The sequence below is a fragment of the Thermobia domestica genome, chromosome 1, assembly GCF_964235325.1.
Source record: "Thermobia domestica chromosome 1, izTheDome1.hap1.1, whole genome shotgun sequence".
Classification (NCBI taxonomy): domain Eukaryota; kingdom Metazoa; phylum Arthropoda; class Insecta; order Zygentoma; family Lepismatidae; genus Thermobia; species Thermobia domestica.
Window position 1 is genome coordinate 276217173 of NC_137454.1, and position 20803 is coordinate 276237975.

The following is a 20803-nucleotide window of genomic DNA, read 5'->3' on the forward strand; positions in this document are numbered from 1 at the left end:
TGGCTTCTTCGTATACCATCTTAATGTATTTCCCTTGCTTTTGTACGCGTTCAGAAATTTCCTCGATACCTTCGTGCATCTCATCTAATTTATCGACTGTATCTATACGTAAAGTAATACAGAGCTCCTTGTAGCCTGACACAAATCTAGGGCTGATTCCAACTGACCCTGGAGGGATTGTGTGCATTCGTGGTTCTGAGTTTAACAAACTTTTGTTTCTATTTGTTCTACACTATGACATGTTTCTTCAGTTTGTTGCTTGAATTCGTCGATGGTCTGTGTGGCGAGTTCGATTGCCTGTTTAGTAATATGACTAACTTCAGCAAGTTTGTTGTGAATCTTAAGTGTTATGCCATCATATTTTTGTTCAAGGATTTCGTTCCTACGTTTACTCTCGGCTTCTACAGACTTAAATACTTTGCTCTAGTCTTTCGTTATTTTCATGACCTTCTTTTTGTACGGCGTCTAATTTCTGACCTAATTCCCTCTTTAACTCGACAAAATTTTCTGTTTCCCTGTTTTAAACTATCTATGTTTTCTTTATTGTCATTTCTAAGTTCGAGAAAATTCTCTGTAAGGTGAGCGGAATTCTCTTAATTCTTTTTTCTCCAATCTCTATTTTTTGAAAAAATAATTCTAATCTAGTAGCCAAATCTATTTCCTGATATGCCATCTTGGACAAAAATAAACTTAAAACGTACCATTACAATAAAATAAACTATCACAAAAACATATGATTAAAATCACCTGGAAGAGATTTTCTTTCAGATTATTGGTTCTAAGCTGGAAAAGAAATTATGTGTTAAAATATTGGTCTTATAAGTATTCGAGCTCCAACGGTCTCGATTCGCGTCGGTAGTTCGGGCGTCATTTATTTATAATCGCCCAGAGTGTCGGGTCACTGTTTGGATACCATTTACTTGTAATCGATTCTTAGGTCTCGGTTCGGGCTGCCATTTATTGGTAGTCGCCTGGTCGTAGTCTCTCCTCCGTTGCCCTCCGTGGTCCTGCTATTGAGTATTCCCCTGAGACGTGGACTTACCTAGGTAGGCGTTAAAGGCCCTATCCAAGAAGGGATTACAAAATTGTTCCCAAATTGCTCGTCGGTCTCAATGATGAGATGAGCATTAGGCGCCGAGAAGTTCGGATGTCTCCTCTCGAAAACCTCACTACGAAAAAGAAAAATAACGAAGAGGAACGATCACAACACTTAACACTGATTATGTATAATTATTTGCTTTCTTAAAACTACAGTTTACTTTTCACTATACTGTAGCCCTTTTTCAGTTTGATATATATACACAGAAGATTATAATTGAGATTTCAGTATAAATGCCATTCTCACACCATTGACGCACTTGGGGGATTAGAACTGGGAGAAGTGTCGCCGGGATAATATTTCGTAGTAATCTAGTTACTGCTCCAAACAGTCCTGAAGAGTCAACACGAGTCTGCAGTGAAATTACAGTCTCCAAAGTGGAATGCGTGCGTTTGTAAGTTTATCGCACTAGGTCTATGAACCTGGGACATATTGATTGGGGCTAGCCGTAAGAAAACTTCCCTCACCGGCTAATAGCTTGTACCCCTTAGCACAATATTATATTTAATGCTAGACGCGATGTGCGTAGTTGCTGCCCCGAAACATGGAGTAACACTCTCCGAACCAAGAGGTTCGAGATACGAACTGCGATAGTGCATTCGTCAATGTTGGCAGTTCATTTTTAAAAGCACTTAAGTTAAATCACCTGTATATACAAGCAAATAGAACGTAAAACACAGTTGACATTAATTTTAGTCCCCTGGCCACAACATACGAGACATTGCGATAACTCGGGCGTTTGAAAAAACAGATAACGAACTGCTAAAGCGATGTGGCTGGTGGCATTCAGTCCCTTCTGCACCTAATGTGCTCCAAATTGCAGTATTTCCATAAACGGTTAAAGAAAGCACTTAATTCAGTTCCAAATAACTGTAGAATATATACTGTGCAAATTAATAATTCAGGGAGTAACACTGAGAGGCTTCGTCGCTTACTGAAATGTTCTCACCACAACGCAATGTTCTAAATATATATATGAAAAAATCAATGAAATACTCTTTTTGTCCAGTTGCATGGGAAAGAAGCAATTCCCATAGATGAAACAACTTGTTTGCGTCGCGGAATAAAGTATAAATCGAAAAAATAATCACTGTCTTTACGAAATATACAGAGCGTCCACAAAAATACTTCTATAACCTGGTGGCGGTTATAGAATTATTTACGTATGTCAGTTACTTACTATATCCAATAATACAGAATATGATTACGAAGTGATATATCAGTTTGAGTTGACTTCATAAACACTTAAATTACAGTGCTCAACATTTTTACACTTTTTATTTTTTACAGAAACGAAAGTAGCCGTTCTTATTTTCAGCCTCAGAACGCAAATCGCATTTAAAATTCTCTTCTGGCTCAGGTTTCTGAGTAATTCAGCGTTTTATATTTTGCATATAGGTACTTGATTTGAAATTATTGTTTCACACGATACAGAGTGTTGTTCTTGGCAAGTATTTTCTGCATATTTGACTTGGCAAGATTATACGTTATGAACAGCTGGTGCAAGCGTCTCATGAGTCACAGGAGGCAATGATTGCAAATTGCAACAAGCTCCTGTTAACATCTCTAATCGTATTCGTGGCGTGCTTCAAGCAGTAGTTTGTTAGACTGTTTGTGTTACTGGTGAATCAGCAGTTTGAAAGTACATTATATCTGTTGTACGTTTTGTTTTCATTGGGAAGTGTCAGTGATTAAAAGAAAGTGCAGCAAATCCCGCGTGGGGACGTGATTTGTGGTCCAGGAAGCTGCCATTGACTGCTGCAGTGCGAAGAGCATATTTATTACACTTTGGGTGTCGTATTGAAGACCAGGATAAATCTGGCTTCCCACGTTTGTTGTACGAGTTGTTCATCTGCTCTCAATGCAATGGATGCATGGGAAGATCGTTGCCATACGCTTTGTTGTGTCTGCCATTTGGCGCGAACCAACAAACTATACTACAGACTGCTACTTTTGCATGCTACCCTGCTTGAAGAAAGGTGTAAATACAAAGAGGATGAAGATTGAATATCCAGTGATAACATCTGTCATTCGTCCAGTAGCCCATGAAGAAGGATTTCCTGTTCTCGATTTCCCGGCTACCATTCTGACGGAAAGAGATACAAAGAATGAAAGTGAAGTTGATCCTGCTCCATATACCAGTGATACTGATCCTTCATTTGAGCCGAAAACCAACTACCCTGAATCACACCGACTCACACAAGCGGAGCTTCATAACTTGATTAGAGATTTGGAACTGCCAAAGAATAAAACTGCGCTCTTAGGATCTATGTTACACCAGTGGAACCTTCTGGAGGATACAGTTAGGGTATGAACTCTACGCGATCATTAAAAAGATCTTGCAAAATATTTCTGCTGCAACGATGAGTTAGTATTTTGCAATGATGTTCCAGGTTTGATGCAGAAACTGAAGATTCTGTACAAACTAGAAGATTGGAGACTGTTTACAGACGCCTCCAAAACAAGTTTTCAGGCTGTGCTCCTGTACAACAGTAAGGGGTTACCAGCATCAATACCTGTTGATTAAGCACCCCTAGGTAAAGAAAGTTATCCCACTATGAAACGCGTTCTGGATCTTATAAAATATAGTGAAGGCAAGTGGTTAGTTTGTGGTGATTTTAAGGTGATCGTAATTTTGCTTGGTCTACAAAATGGCTATACAAAGTACAGTTATTACATATGTGAGTGGGATAGTAGTGCAAAAAATGTCCATTACACTAAAAGGAATGACCGCGACGAACAGTTTTATTGCCAGGTGAAAAAACATTTCAAATGTACCTCTCGTGAACCCACAAAGTATTGTGCTACCACTATTGCACATCAAACTTGGACTCATGAAGGCATTTGTGAAGGCCTTGAACAGGAATGAACGTGCATTGGCATGCTTATGCCAGAAATTTCCGCGTCTAAGTACAGAAAAATCAAGCAGGGAGTCTTTATTGGTCCGCAAATACTGAAGATGTTACACGACGAGGTGTTTGAATCTATTCTCAGTGCTGATGAGCTCCATGCGTGGCATTGTTTCCGCAATGTTTGTATTAGATTGTCGGGGAACCACCGAGCCGAAAATTACAAAGAATTAGCAGAAGAATTGCTATCTAATTAGGAGAAACTTGGGTGCAAAATGTCACCGAAAATGCACTTCCTGTATTCCCACCTTTATGTCTTTCAAGTGAATTGTAGATTTTTCAGTGACGAGCAAGGAGAGCGATTTCAGCAGGACATTTCTGTGATCGACCAATATTACAAAGGAAACTTGTGAGTTTCAGTGTTAGCGAATTTCTGCTGGATGATTGCAATAGATGCTCCAGATGTTCCTCACAAGAAATAAGGAAAGAGACGTCGTGTTTAAAAGAGATACAGTACTTTAGGAAACTTTTGCCAATATAATTCTTGGTGTCTTCGGCAAAGCCTTTGGGGATCCTATGGTACAATTTGTACCATACGGGTGTTTCATGGTACATTGCGTTATAACTCTTCTATTTGAGCTTTTTCGTCCGGTTTTTTTCAAGTCCAGATGCATTGTAGAGGACTTTACATATGGTTTCACACCTTCTTGCGTCTAGATATAGGAGGTGATGACGTCATAATTCTAAAATATATTTTTTTCTCTTATTAAGCCTATATTCATTATTTTTTGGCGGGCTTATTTTTGCACGTAGAAAATTGAAATTTTGCACAAGCATTCAGTCCACCGAGTAGTATTTACCAGATTCTTTTCAGATTTCTGCGTTAAAACAGGGGGTCCAGAAGGGCAAAGAGAAAAAGGGATATTTTTACCAAAAAATTCCTTTCTTCGGGATTTCCCCGCCTTAGATACACGATGGAGACACGTGAGTCATACCGTCTGAAAGGCAGTTCTATTCTGAAGAGAATGATGGCTCTAGGGTAATTAGGGATGTCTCAGGGAATTTTTACCCAAATATACTTCTGTATAGGGAAATATGGGGCATTGTCGGTATATTTTTTTGGCGGGCTTACTTTCGCACCTTGATAATTGAAATTGTGCATAAACATTCAGCCCACCTAGTAGTATTTATCACACGTTTTTCAGGTCTCTGCGTTAAAACAGGGGGGTTCATAGGGGCAAAAGTTGAAAAAAGGGATATTTAGACCAAAAAAAAACTTTCTTCGAGATTTTCCCGCCTTAGATACATGATGGAGACACGTGAGTCATACCGTCTTCAAGGCAGTTCTATTCTGAAGAGAATGACAGGCGAAACATGACTCTAGGGTAATTAGGGATGTCTCAGGAAATTTTTTACCTAAGATCATGATCTTTTGCGGTAATTTGGGGCATTGTGGGAATTCTTGATAAAATTTCTCCCGCCCTTAGTATCCAAGATAGAAACTTGAAATTTGGCTCACGTATTCAGTATAGCAAGTACTATTTATCAGATTTTTTTAGATGGCTACGTTCACATAGGGCCGCTCCAGAGGGGCCCAAGGTGTGAGAAAAAAATTCCCTCCGAAAATTTCCTTTTGACATCAATTTTCCCTCTTGTAGTATATTATATAGGTATGCAAGTGGTGCCATTTGAAAGCCAGCTTTAATCTGAAGAGAATGAGGTATAAACCATGATCCTAGGATAAATAGTGACGATGCATAGCTGCTTGACTGAAAGTTTAAAAAATACCCCAAAAACCCAGGATCCCGAAAGGGTTTTTGGAATCAAAATTAAAATTTATTAGGAAAACAGAAGAAACTATAAAACAATCCTACATCATGAAGAAAGAGTGTGTTTGTTAAGATTGGGTGATTTTCAATTAGAGAGAGTACCTGAATTGCATTTAACATTATATAAGTTACTTGATTTTGTAAAATATCCGTTAACATATCTGCAACTTTTCTCCGTGATTCATGATAATTTACATAGTTAAAAATCGTTTCTCCTTTGTTATTATTCCACAAAGAAGTTCAGAAGTTTGAGTTTGTACCTGTAACAGAGCATGTTTAACAGCAAGAACTACTCCATGAACAATTTTGACTTCGTGGTTAAGAGCTTTCTTAATATTCTTTAGGTCGGAGTTCAGATAATCGTCCTGTTCTTGAAGAATGTTGAAAGAATTCTTTATCTTTTGAGTTTCGAAAATGTTATAAGTCGAGATGCCAAAGGAAGTAATTCCTAAAAGCCAAGAAACAATTGATCGAGTAGAGCGGTGTTGGTGTAAACAATGAAGAGAAATGTTGGAGTACTGAAATGCACAAGGAATAATGGTTTGTAATTGTGAATAAAATTCTCGTTCTTTCGAAATTATTTCATCAATAAAATTTGCTTCAGTAACACAAGTGCTGTTAGTCAAATTCGTGTGATGAATGTCTAGATGAATTCTTAAGGTGGTATAGACTGTGTTAGTACTGTGAACTGCATATGCTGATTCTGAAATAGCAATGCCCAATTGTGCTAAAGTAGATTGTTTATCCAATCCAATATTGTTTATAGATTGTTTATCCAATAATCCAACCCGAAGAGACGTATTTCACTTGGAATAGAAGAGTGATTAGAAGCCAAAACATCTGAAAGAAAAAAACGAAACCTTTCAGTACATGCTCTACTACAGTGATAAAAACAAATGTATTTAATATAAATGAATAAAATCTCTTTTAGGTGTAATTATACTCTAATTTTGGGGATTTTTCTACTTTCACGAAAAAGAAGAAAACGATTCCTATTACACCCATAGGATAGGAAAAGGTAAACAATACAGAAGGCATTGGATCCTATGTTGTTATTGAAAGAAAATGACAAACCATATTTCCATGATTGTCTATAAACGTGTTTCGTGGAGTATCAGTATATAACTGTATGTTTCATACAACATTTGCACTATTGACTCAGTTGATACATCTGGAATCCTGAGTGCTATGACATATCTTGTGCATGCATCGACGGCTGTTAATACATGTTTGTGTCGGTATGTACTTAATAAAGGCATAGGGCCAAATTCGTCCAAAAAGGTTGTTTCCATTGGATTATATGATGGAAATGTTTGCGTGTGCAATGGAATTTTACCTGTACGTCTTTTGTTTACTTGACAGGAAATACATTGTTGACATTTGTGTTGAATAAACTGGTTAAGGTTAGGCATATAAATCTTGCTAACTGCGGCTGAGTAACATTTTGAGAATGAAAAGTGTGCACCTCCTAATTTAGCATTATGTAGTTGGTCAAAGACGTAATTTCTCAAAGAGAATGGTATGCACAAAAGGTATCTGTATAATCCTGGATATTTTTGCTTTCGAAATAATTTACCATTTCTAATTTCGTAGTAAACAGACTGACGTACCAGTTTTGGGTCTTCTGCTGGCTGTCCCTCCAAGGTAGCAAATATATAAGAAAAAAACTGTCTTGTCTTTGTCATTTTGCCACATCTGTCTCATCTGCAAACGCAATGAATGTATCTAGTTCTTCAATTTTGAAATCCTCTGAAGTAGGAGGATTATTGGTTTCTCTTGACATACAGTCCGCCATATTTTTGTCACTGTTTACATGAACTGGTATATACGAAAATTCCGCCATTTGTAACTGCCAATGTGCTAGTTTTGATGGTAAATTTGGTGTATTCTTTAAATACGAAATCGCTTTATTATCCGTAAAAAGGAAAAAAATTCTCTGCCAAGCAGAAAGACTTTGAGCGCTTTGAAAGTAATGAGAATAGCTAACAGTTCCAAAGAATAGATGTCCAAATTTTTCTCTGGATCTCTTAAATTTCTGCTGTAATAACTAATTGGGTACCATTGACTATCCTCCTCACACTGCACTAAAATCGCAAAAATCGATTTTCTTGAGGCATCTGTGAACAAAGCTAGGGTTTTTTTTCGGGTCGTAAGGCTTTAGAATTTGGGTTTTCATGAGTTCTGCCTTGAGTTGTTGAAAACTGGCTTCCTGTCCTTCTTTCCATTCGAATTTGACATTTCTACGCATCCACCTCTGTAAAGGCCTCTATTTCCGCATAGTTCTTTATGAATTTCCTTATATGATGCATTAACCCTAAAAAGCTCTTTAACTTTTCAACCGTAGTGGGTCGCTGATGAGTCTTTATAGAGTTGACAATTTTCTCTGAAATCTTGTACCCAAATGGAGGTAAATTATGTCCTAATGCAATACTTTCTTCATAGAGAAATTTGTATTTTTCGACAGATAGCTTGAAACCCGTTTTCCTTAAAATATAAAATATTTTTTTCTAAAATTTGTAACATTTCTTTCTGCGAATTTATGCTACATAGGATGTCTTCCATATAATGCATAACATGCATAGGAAAAACATTTGCAAGTGTCATTGTCATAATTCTATTGTTCACTGCCGGACTATTTAAATAGCCTTGGGGAAGAGAACAACAACGAGAGCTCCCGATCTGTGGAATATTAAATGCTGTCACATCCCTAGAGTCCTCTGCATTGGGAATAGTGTGAAACGAATTTTTGACGTCCAAACTAGAGTAGTAGATTCTTCCTCGATGGGAGGTAAAGAGGTAAAGAAATGCTTTGTAGCACTGCATGCTTATTCAACAATCTTGAATCCAAACAAATTCTCAGATTCCCATTCTTTTTCTTAACAAATAGCAGTGGAGAATTATATGGGCTCTCTGCAGTTTCGAGCACACTTTAATCTAACAAAATATTGATTGCTTCTCTTATTTTTTGTCTTAAGGCCGCCGGGTCTGGATTCTGGGCTTTGTTAAATGGGGTGTGAGTTTTAGTTCTATGTGATGCTCATAGTTTTTCACTTTTCCCAAAGAATTCTCTGTCCAAGCGAAGACATCTGCATAACGAAAAATCAAATCTAAAAGTTTCTCTTTAATTTCCGGTGTTGCGGTTTTCCCTATATCAATTTTTGAATTGTCAAATAATTTTTGTTCTTTTTTAAAAAATTTTTGACAACCTCGTCTGATGTGGGATGAAAACAACTAAGTTCCTTTTCAGATACAACATCTGCAAAACCTGCAACTTCGCTTTTGTCTAGTGTGATGTTATACACAAAAAGTTAATAATAGTAATGAAAAGTTGTTCTTTCGATAAAACTGCTCTAGGAATCAAAATTCCTGATTTCTCTTCCAATTGCGTATTAGGTTCTAGTAAATATTCTTTTCTAGTTCTAGAATTGATTAATTTAACTTCCACGGAAGTCTTAGTTCTAGCGCGAATGGAAATACTTTGTGATAGTACAAACATGGGTCCTAAACATTGCTCTAACAAATTGCCCGTTTTTGGCGAGACCTCATGATCTACATTTTCTTTCCCTGTTGGAATAATTATTCTAGGTGGTTTACCAAACCTACGCAAAGTTAAAGTACTTTTCTCCATATCAATCTGAGACTTGTGAGCTAATAGAAAATCATGTCCAAGCAATAATTTTGCGGAAAAGACTATTATTCAAAACGCATGATGAAAGTTTCTATCCCCTATCCGTAGTTTAATTAAAGCTAGTTTATTGATAACCAGGGAATACTGTGTAGTGCCTCTAATTTTGGTATCTACATTAATAATTCTCGCAGTTTTTGGAACCATATCTTCCCTAATAATAGATATTTGTGATCCACAATCTAGTATTGCTTTAGCTAATTTGTTTTGTATTAACACTGGAAGTAGAACAAAATCTTGGTCATTAATTATAATGGAGGATTTTACTACTATTCCTTTCGGTGTGTTTTTTGTCATTGAACGTACTCCCTACATTCATAGATTTTACATGTTTAAATGACGTTTCTTTAACAAGCAACTATCCTCAGAATGGAAAAAATGACCACAGAAGGAACATACAGTAGTTGCTGTTTCCTGAGACGGATATGATTGGTATTGTTGAGGCTGATTTACTGGAATGTATGTTACTTGTTGATTTTGAGGGAAGGATGTTTGTGGATAAAAGTTACAATTTCTGGAGGTGGAACTTTTGAGATGAAAGGTTTTAGGATTGTGGTCACGTCCTTAGCTCTTTTGATTATTATAGTGTTGCTTGTTACGATAATATTTACCATGGTCTTTTGAGCTTCTAAAATGCTTACTTCTGTTTTGCTTGTGTTTATTGTTATAATCCTTATTTCCCGATTGCTGTGTTTCGTTAACCTTAGCAATTTGCAATGTTAGTTTCTCTACTAGCTGTTGTATTTGTTCAGTCTTAACTGTGTCACTAGTGCCTGAAATATGCTGACTAGTGTTTTGTGTTGATTCTTGTTTTATTTTTGATGACACATGCTTTTCTTGCTGACGCGTGCTTTTCTCATGTGTTTCATCAATCGAATCGGAATCTGAAGATTCAGCGCTTTGCTTATTTCTTAACTTTGGGATTACAGATTTCCATGATGCAAGTTGCGCGATTCTCGCTGATCTCGTCGTTTTACTTTTGCTTTAGTTTTTTTTTTCAATATTTGCCAAAGCTGAAAGTAGTTCATCAACTGTTTTAAATGTTTGAGTTCCTACTCATTCTAAAAAATATGACTGTAAAGCGGAAACAATAAGAGCAATAACCTTCTCTTCTGCTAAATTGTCATCAAAACGTTTTATTAACAGCATCATATCGTAAACGAAATTTGTTACCGATTCATCTGGACGTTGAACACGTTCTCTTAACTGGTCTTCTATATCTATGTAAAAAATGGATTTCCCAAACTCTTTAATGATACAAATCCTTAGCTGATCAGAAGACAACTGAAAAATGTCTCTACGCTCAAAAAATATCTTCAACCATTTCCGAAAGTCTCCTTTAAAAGCTAAAGGTTTGTATCCTTCTTTTTTTTATCGTCCCAGTAATTGATGTTGGAAATATCATCATACTCATCAAGATACTTTCTGATATCTTCTCCTGTTCTTACATCATAGCGAGGGAATGGGTACGTGTCTCTGGATATTTGTACCTGAATGTTTCTTGCAATGTCAGAACTTCCTTGACCGTCAGTTGTCTGACTTTGCGCTGACGTAGTATTTGAAGTCATCATTATGTTCCAACGTGTGCCGTATGAGTGTGGAATATGTGTTTGTTTAACAGCGTGTTTCTTCTTAGTTTTCTTTATCTTTAAAACTTCGAGTTCAATGTTGTCTAATAATTGATCTAATTCATCAACAGGCATGAAAATTGTCTAATAATCCCTAATGCCAAACATATCAAAAATCATATGCTTTTTATAGCCTAATGCAATAAATCAATAGCAATAAATGTGTGTCATCCATATTACGACCAGAAAAAAAACAGAACAAAAAGAAAAAAAGCATCGAAGAAAGATGTCCTAGTCAGAATCGAACCTAGAACCCTACAAGTTCATTAAGACGCCTACAGCATGTCATTCTGTGAAGAATACTTAATATTGGTGGCGTAAATTGAGAATCGAACCCTTGACTATAGGCTCTCCGTCTATCTAAATTTTAAGTTGATTTCTTACAGAATATTGCGAGAGATACAGACAAACATGGATTAAAGATAATAGAGAACTGATAATTGAGTGATAAAGAGGTTTTAATTTCATTACTCGTTTTTATAATAAGAATGAAGGCTGTGCTTGAGAAGAACAGACAAAATTCCCACTTTACTGTGAAATGCAAATTGACAGACAAAGCTTTTATGTAACATGTTAACCAAACTTTTAAGTTCAGTTTCTCATGTAGATGCCATGACATATATATTATTATGTATGATGCCAAGTACACTGTATTTGTGACAAAAGCTTAAGTAGCGAATACGATTCTGGAGAACTAACTAATAGTTGTAGCGAGCTACATTTTTTATCATGTAGCTGTAGAGCAGCTACTTTTGAAAAGTAGCTGTCCGATTATTGCTCATACTAAAATAATGTTGGCTAGTGGTGAATATACTGTATACTTGTCCTCTACGTGTGACTCTCGGATCTATTCTAGGGGATCTTGTTTCCTCGATTTCAATAAGCGATAGAAGGAAATGTATCACCTTTCTCAACTGGTTTCTGTATGCTCAGAAACCTCTTAAAGTTAAGGATATAATTTAGAGTACTCGGGTTATAACCAAAGAAAGAGCAAGAAAGAGCCCCTACTCACCTCAACCGATGAAAACTAGAAAACACTGCTTAAATCGATTAATTCTTCACGATAGCTATGCAAAATTTTTATTGAGTTGGAATAGTAGTACCAACCGGCTCGGCTCGAGCCCTGAGCCACCGGCTCAGCTTGTACTCCAGCTCGGTTCAACTGAGCCAACAGCTTAAGTCACGTCGATGTAATAAGCCATTGGCTCGACTCGGCTCGGCACAGATGAGCCATTCGCTACAACCGGGTCGGTTGAGGTGAGCCACCGGCTCGATTCGTCTCGTCTCAGCTAGCCTCAGGTGAGCCATCGGCTCGAGCCTGTTTGGTTGGAGTGATCCATCAGCTCCATTCGGCTCAACTCAGGCAAGATATTGGCTCGAGACAGATCGGTTGGAATGAACCATCGACGTGAGCCGGCACGGTTGGATGAGCTATTGGTTCGGCTCACTTCTCAGTTCGACTCGGCGATGACTGAGCAGGGAGCCGATCTGCTAGTTGTTGATAACACTTATACCTTGAACCTGAAAAACACCGATTTGAAGGCAGTAGAACACACTTCATCTTTACTCGCAAAATACTCATGAAAGATTGTTCGGGGTAGGTTGATGGCAAATGTTTCATGCAACTCAGGGCATTCTTGTGAGATAGACTCTAGGAAACAGTGATACTAATGAGAGCCATTAAAACGTTTAAGTAAAAAAATGTGAGATCGTCTTGAAAAACTAACTACAACGGTTCTGATACACCAAGATAACATACACTCGATAGGTATAACCAGCGCCGTAACTGAGTTTTTTTCTGGGGTGAGCAAGCATTAAGGTCCCATAGAAATGTTGCTTTTCTAATTCTTGGGCCCCCTCCATCCATCTCACTCTTTATGGACCCCCGGAGCCTGTGGACCCTCCCAGACGGCAAGGTCTGCAGGACCATTTGTTTCGCCCCTGATCCCGTTTCATAAACGACAATTTAATTAAGCGGACAATATTGATAAATCTCCAAGCCATACTAATACATATTATTTCTAGGGCACCTAATAGTAGATATTTTTTTTACTGAAATGGGCAATAGACTCGTTTTTGTTTTATTTACCTTTTGTGTGCTGTTTTTTTTATATAATATAGTGAACCTGTTTGATGTTTCATTTATAACTTCATGTTCGTATCGTATATGGAGTAAAAATGGAGTAAAATACTATCCACAGAGTGGGATTCTAATATTGACTTATTAATATTCGGTTCACAAGTTACTTTACAAGAAGCCTAGATTATCTATATAAGCTAAGAATTAACTTGTAGATGCAGGTCTACTTACATTTGTTTGCTACTGTACTACATATTTTCTTATTTTGTAATTCTACAATCACTTTTTTTAAATTGAAATTGTGTTGGTTTGCTTTAGCATAGTCACGTAATTTAAAAATAATGAGTACATAAAAATAAAGTCCATTTGTTAATTGGTAGTGAAATAACATTCAGAAATCTTATTTAGTGCGAAAAACAATTACGTTCACAAGAAACCGTGCCGTGTTGCAGAAACACTGCAATGACCAGACCCTTTCACTTTTGAGATAGGGAAACGAGACTTAACATAAGCTCGAACTGCTGCGCTGTAGAAATCTGGTCGTTGTATGCTCGCTGCAACGCAATATAAATTAGAGACACTGTGACGGATTTTTTCTCGCTTGTTAAAATTGATTAACGGAACGGACAGTTACGGAAATAAAATATATGTTATTTAAAGTATATATGGGAGTATTAGAAAGTATTTTTCTGTTCTTTACTATTACTACTACTGCTAATATTTTTTCTTGAAATACTTTGGTCGTTGCTCAATACTGCAACACTAACTATAGCCACCACTAATCAAACAAAAATGCGAGTACAAGTAGACATAAAAAGTTAAAAGCATCCATCTCTAAAGCTAGATTTCAATGTACGACACTCACAGCGAGCGATCTACACACCAGAATACAGGGATATAGTTGCCGGCTGAAAGAAAGGAAAATTATGAACAAACGTTTTAGGGTGGCAAATTTTGCAGAGGTCTTTTTTTTTTCTTTCAGAAAACCAAACTGTTATAATCAAGTAGCAATTGACGTGAACATTTTTTTGGAGTTAGCCGGTGTTAGAAAGAGCAATTAAACGAGTTTTGACAGAATAATATTACTTTGACATTTTTTGAGACTATGTTGTTGTTATTGTTGTTTTCTTCTTTCTTCTTTCTTTTGTTAACATTTCCCTGTGTAAAATGGCGAAGTTATACTGTATCTGGGAATTTGTTCAATAAATAAATTCTACGTGAAAAGTTCTATTAGATTTAACTATTGTCTCCGGCGTGTGACAGAAAAAGTTTTCTTTGTCGACTAGTGTTATTGCTTAGTTGGTTAGCTTACGTCTTGCTCTGTCAAACAAATTATTTAAGTTGTTCTTATATAGTACCTCTGTGTCTATATAATTGACACAAGTGCGTGAAAAGTTTTTTTTTCTTAATACAGTAATTCTGATATTATGAATATAGAAAATCAACAACGAATACCACTTGGTAACTAAGTAACATTTCTTCTATAAAACAAGTACACTATGCATAATATTTGCTAGGTGAAAGTTAGACATTGAAATGATTGTAATCAGTTAAGCGCGAAAAAGTTGTTAAATAAGGAAAATTGTTCGAACCACTTTAAATGTCGTATTTAGCTACATTCATATAATATGTATTATGTTTATATTATACATCAAATAAAAGTAAGAAATATTTGTTCGGTAAGTACAGCGCCGTAACTTAGATTTTTTCTGGGGGAGACAAGCATTAATATTTGGACCCCCTAATAAAAGTTGTTCTCGGCCCTTCTGCAAAATTCGAAAATAGGCTCCTTCTTTCCATCTTTCTCTTATTCTTGTGGGCCGCTGGAGCCTATCGGCCATCCCACACGCCTCTGGGTGAGTTCCGTACATGACAAATTAATTAAAGGAACAATATTGACAAATCTCAAAGCCATACGAATAAATATTATTTCTAGGGGCCCTAATAGTAGACATTTTTTTACTGAAATGGACCTACAACTCATTTTGTTCTGTTTACCTTTTGTGTGCTGTTTTCTTTATGTAATGTAGTGAACCTGTTTGTCATAATTTCATGTTCGTATCGTATATGAAGTAAAAAAAAGTGTCTTAAAGTGCCCACTCCCCCCTGGAACGGCGGGAGCTTCCCTGGGGATAGTTGCGACCTGCTCCCACAAGTTCGAATAAGTACTACTTTGCGTGCTATGATTGCCTAAAAAACACTCATTAGCCACCTTATAAAGAATGAGAAGCACTAACAGAAATTTGAATAAGTTGACGGGCGCAATGACAGAAGTAATTACCTCATGACTGATCAATGATGTACAAAAAAAGAAAGTATGGAATACAGTATTGTCTTATTTCTATATTAATTTAAATTTTCTTTCATCCACAGGTCAATGTGTTCGGATCTCGTATATGTTATTCTTTTTCCTCAACTGTTGATGGTTGTTCATTTCAAAAACTACTGTAATACGTATGGCAGCCTATCAGCATATATCATAGCTTTTTTTGTACGACTATCCGGAGGTGAACCAATGTTAGGTCTGCCGGCACTTGTTAAGTACCCTGGCTGGGATGGAGAGAATCAGCTCTTCCCATTTCGTACATTGGCGATGATAATATCATTAATTACGCTGGTAGGAATATCATGGCTAACTAAATATGTCTTCGAAGGAGGTAAGTTGCCCCCAAGCTACGACATCTTCCGTTGTGTTGTTAACATTCCTGATGATAAGGAAAGGGTAGGTGAGCCAGCAGAAGGAGAATTAACTGTCATGAGCTCTTCCATGGTAAAAATGTATTCTGCCACGGATGAGATGAATGGAAGAATTAACCCAGCACTAGAGGCAGATGGTGATCCTGATGTTGAAATTGCAAAACTTCAAATGGCCAAAAGTGCTGAAGAAGGTATGGATTACAACTCAAAGAAACTAATGTCCGGAAAGTCTTTTAACGAAGATAAATGTAATAAAATTCAAGAACAGACTAGCTTATAAATATATTATTTATCGCTTGATAAATTAAGTCCTAAGCTCACTGTAAGTAGTTGTTCAATAATTGTTGAATTTTCCTTCTAAATCTTTTAGAAGCTAATAAATGTTTAATTGGTACATCTAGTTACATCAGAAATTCAACTTTCGAAGTAAGACTGATCAAAAGCTAGAAATTATAATATGTTAATATATACGTTAATAAATATATTTGAGTAAAATAAAGGGAATTCATTGATATTGCTTTTGAAGAAACGTTTAGTTGAAATGAACTGACAGAAAAAAAGATATAGCAACAATGAATAAGAAAATCTATTTGAATTCACCTACAAGCACTCGTCACGAGTGTCTAAACTCTTTCCGTTTTTTGATTTTGTAATATTAATTTTATAAAAACAATTTTCTTTCAATTTTTAGTACATAGAGGCGAAGAATTCATCCTGTGGCATCAAAACTAATAGTTCCGAGTCATGATTTTCCATTTATAGAAAGCTTCATTATTTTTCTTCTAAATTTCTTGCATAAATACTGGGTATATTCTGAAACAAACTCCAAATAATCATTAACTTGTTTAACCGGACTTTGACAAGCCATTTGGTTGTCAACTTATGACCATGATTCCTCCCTATTCTCGACGAACTAAAAGCACAAAATATCTGTACATCAGTATTGGTCTGCAATTTTGTTTGGTCCTATGTGGTTACTCAAAACTTCATTGTTTAATTATATAATACTTGTATTATTATTATTATTATTGGAAGTTGAATGAAAATATACTTGCATTTTCTTAATCCATTAAAGCTTGACATCACGACCATTATTTTTATTGCAGCAACGTCGAAACTGCAAACATGATGCAAATCTTGAAAGTTTGTTTAATTCGAACAACACTTGTACTAAATTATCATCCAATATCTTCATGTCAGCTGACTCAAAACTCTGAGTAGTAATAATGAAGTCATTAATAGAATAAATACTTTTGATATCACTGAATTGTACAGTATAAAATAGTGTTACATTATTTCTCGGCGGTTGTTCAGCTTAGCTGCAAGGGAGATCACGTATCTGTTGTCCAATGATTGAGCGACTCGGGGCGAGACTCTGGTATGTCACATTTTCTAACTTTCTAATAATCTGGAACAGTTCCATGCAATGCTATGTAATGATACATACCAAACACGCACCTCTGCCTACTTTAGGTATAATGTGTTTACGATGTTAAACTATTTACATATTGTTCTTGTTCCGATTTCAACCCAATCCACCTCATAACTAAATTTTACCGGAAGTGGGACATACCATTGTGTTTCAACGAACCTCTCAATTATATAATCATTCCAAAACTATCATTGATATTGAGACTTCTGTAAACAATCTTCTTCGAATGATATACAATACATTGTTGGAGTATATGTTATACTATACAATGTTAAAAGTATATGTTACGATTCACTATAACAATTTTTAAATGGTGAATGTTGTGTTAAATTAGATATACATATTTATAAGATGTGAGTGACAAGTCTACTGTTGTTTACTAATATGTAATAGAATCACATTCATTTGTTAAATATGTATGGTATGTATTGGACATGTTTGTCCATTTTTACAAAGGGTAAAAGTATTGAAATGCTCTCAATTCAATAAGCATATGTCTTGCAAAGATATATTCATAGATGTGAAGTACTATTTCAGTTTTTGGTAACACTCTGGAAATATCAGGTGAATTTTATGTTTATAATATATTCATAATGGCGTGTGCATTCTTTGTATGTCATTAACGTTTGTTGTAAAACTAGGAAACAATAGGTATGATTTTTTAGTAAGGGGAAGGATTGTGCTAAAACGACATTATTATTATTACAAACACAATTTAACAATACAATCGGTAGAAGTATAATTTGTTTCATAGTATATAGTTACGAAAAATGTGTATTTTCAATGCTTTTTAGGAAAACTACTGTGAATCGAACTACATCGTTCAACCATCATCTATGTTAGCTGTTTGCTTTGTAACATACTATAAGAAATAGACATAATTAAAATAGAAATTCAGCTCAGGTGTTTCACAAACAAAAACGAATTTCCACCGTGACGTTGAAAAATAATTATTTGAGTCATATCCATAATACGTTTAGCATAAGGCGAAGGAATTAATTAGAAATAATCGTCGAAGTTATCTTAATAACCTAGATGCTAGTGAAAGACTAATATATAAATTGTGTACTAGAAAACACACACTATTAAGAATAATTTGTCGTATTGATATCGACAGATCGTTTTAAAAAAGGGTTGTTATATGTATATATTATAATTAAAAAGGAAAGATGACTAAGAAATGAGTAGTATTGAATTATTTGCAAATAGCAATTACTGTCATAATTGGACACTTCGAAGTGTAACAAGATTATATTTGTTAGAAGAATGAAGCAAAGTTTAGTAATCAATTTATTCTGTGACAAAAGTATTTATTGTTAATGTTATGTACTAAATGAACCATGTTGATCTTTCGCAAGGCCTGGTGTCTTGTTTATTAACTGTTAAATGAATACATCAATATAAGAGTATCTAAGCAATAGTATATATATATATATATATATAAACGTGAATTGGTGTATACAATATATAAATAATGAAAAACAGAATGTTAAAAGGGTAGAATAAAGTGTGACATGAAAAGAATATGAATTCCATCATTAATTTAATATTCCTCTGAAGACAGAAAGATATTACAGCACTTCTGATTACATACATACATGTTTATTAAAAATTGAGGGGGTGAGCGCAACAGTGGTCTAACCCACATTTTTTAAACCAATTCAACCACATTCGTTTTTGTTTGTGGTTGCTTTAGGTATATTGTAGAAAAAGCACACGTGTTTTACTTTAACTTGATTTTTCTCAATTTTCTTTTAAAAAAATGTGGGATAGACCACTGCTGCGCTCACCCCCTCTATTTTTCTTTACATTAATGACTTCCTCTAATGTAACGTGGGTTCCTGTCATGAGGTTCCTGACATGAATGTTCCCGGCTGTTAAGAGATAAAGACGGCTTCTAGAAAAGTTGAATAGATGAGAATACCAAAACAGCAAACCCTTCAACAAAATACCAAACCGATCGCTAAACAGTCTTTCGGGTGTTTAATCAGGCTCACAACCACATCGTAGAGTATCAGGATTGCGACTGACGACTTAGCACGGTTTTAGAAATGTAAAACAGATATGGGATTGTTAATTTGAAATATGTGTTTCTAGGGCAGTGGCATTAAAATGCGTAGAAATGATTAACACAAAGAATTGGACGGACCTGATAGAAATTTAAAAGAATGGAAAGGAATAGATCACATATATGAATTTATATGTGCTTTTGTGAGATAGGAAGATCAATCACCAGCTACGAGGGTCGTCTTTTGTTCTCAAATTATGTCAGCAATATGAGATAATGGAATTATTAGTAGTATTATTTATTTTATTACTGTTAGAGATCTGTCGTGCGATATTGCAGTCATATAAATTTCTTTATGACCCTAAAAATAAGCAGTTATATTAAATGAAATGTTACTTCAAGAACATAATAATTTCGTGGCAAATTCAATAAAACAGTTTCAGTGGAAAATATAACCCAAATATAAAAGATACAGTATATTAACAAGGAGGATTTTCGTAAAGGCTGCGACTGATTTTTTTTCTGCATCGTTTCAATTTTATTGAACCTGCTTTAAATCCTACTTGCTTTTTATTTTCTTTAAATATTTTCATTCATCTTAATGTATTTTACCATTTATTGAAAACGGCGACATGGAATAGGCTGATATAGTCTCAATATGCGACGCAGCTGTGCAAGTGAGCTGATGTGCAAACAAATAAGGAATATTTCGTAATTGGTACTAACTAGGTACATTAATGTTGACTCACAGTTACATGTGCAAGCTAGCTGAGTGTAAATAAGTGTTCCTAACAAGTAAGGGACCAAATGGTTGTCGCGCAAATCAGATGCTGACATACGCCATATGATAGAGCATGAAAAGATATGGAGAACACAGAAATTTAAGGTGCTAAGGGCCATAGGGAGCGGAGCGAGGAAAGAGAAAACATTGAATGTCGGTAAAATTGAGAAAGTCAGGAATGACGAGAAAAGTTAATTTCGTGCAAACAGGGAAAGAAAGTCAACCAAAAGAAAGAAACTAAACATAACAAGGGCATCAAGGACGAAGAAAGATCATAATCAGGGTTGCCATCCGGACCGCAGTGTGGCCAGCGCTGCATAACATTGATATGGAAGATATAGCACAGTATAGCAATTCATGCACAAGGAAAAATATTAGTAACACAAAAGACAATTGAAAAGACTCTGTACACGTGCGGAAAAAGGTTTAACGTGGTCGTGAGTGAATATTACACCCGCGTGAATACAAATGGAGGAAAATAGAGAACAGTACGCACCATTTGTAGTTTAATTGCAGTTGACATGAAGATCACGAATGAATGCGTGGTCAACACACAAACATTTCTCGCAGTGAGCACACCGGATGAAAGCAAGCTGGTCACACGCGTCTCTGCAGCATTCCTCTGTGAGTCCTTTTTCAAAGCAATATGCGGAAGGTGTTTCAAACTGTCTAGGATGTTCATTGCAATAGCCACATTTGAAAAACGCAAAGCGTA

At 35.8% G+C, this 20803-nt stretch overlaps 1 protein-coding gene across 2 annotated transcripts in view; it reads left to right on the forward strand.

The window, feature by feature from the left end:
- ChT (choline transporter) overlaps nucleotides 1–18817 on the forward strand; it is a 449444-nt gene extending 430627 nt beyond the window's left edge. For both annotated transcript variants that reach the window (XM_081726511.1, XM_081726513.1), the window contains one exon: nucleotides 15544–18817. In XM_081726511.1, the coding sequence (XP_081582637.1) occupies nucleotides 15544–16147 (604 nt within the window). In that variant the 3' untranslated portion in view covers nucleotides 16148–18817. The remainder of the gene's footprint in view (nucleotides 1–15543) is intronic.
- Nucleotides 18818–20803: the final 1986 nt, after the last annotated feature.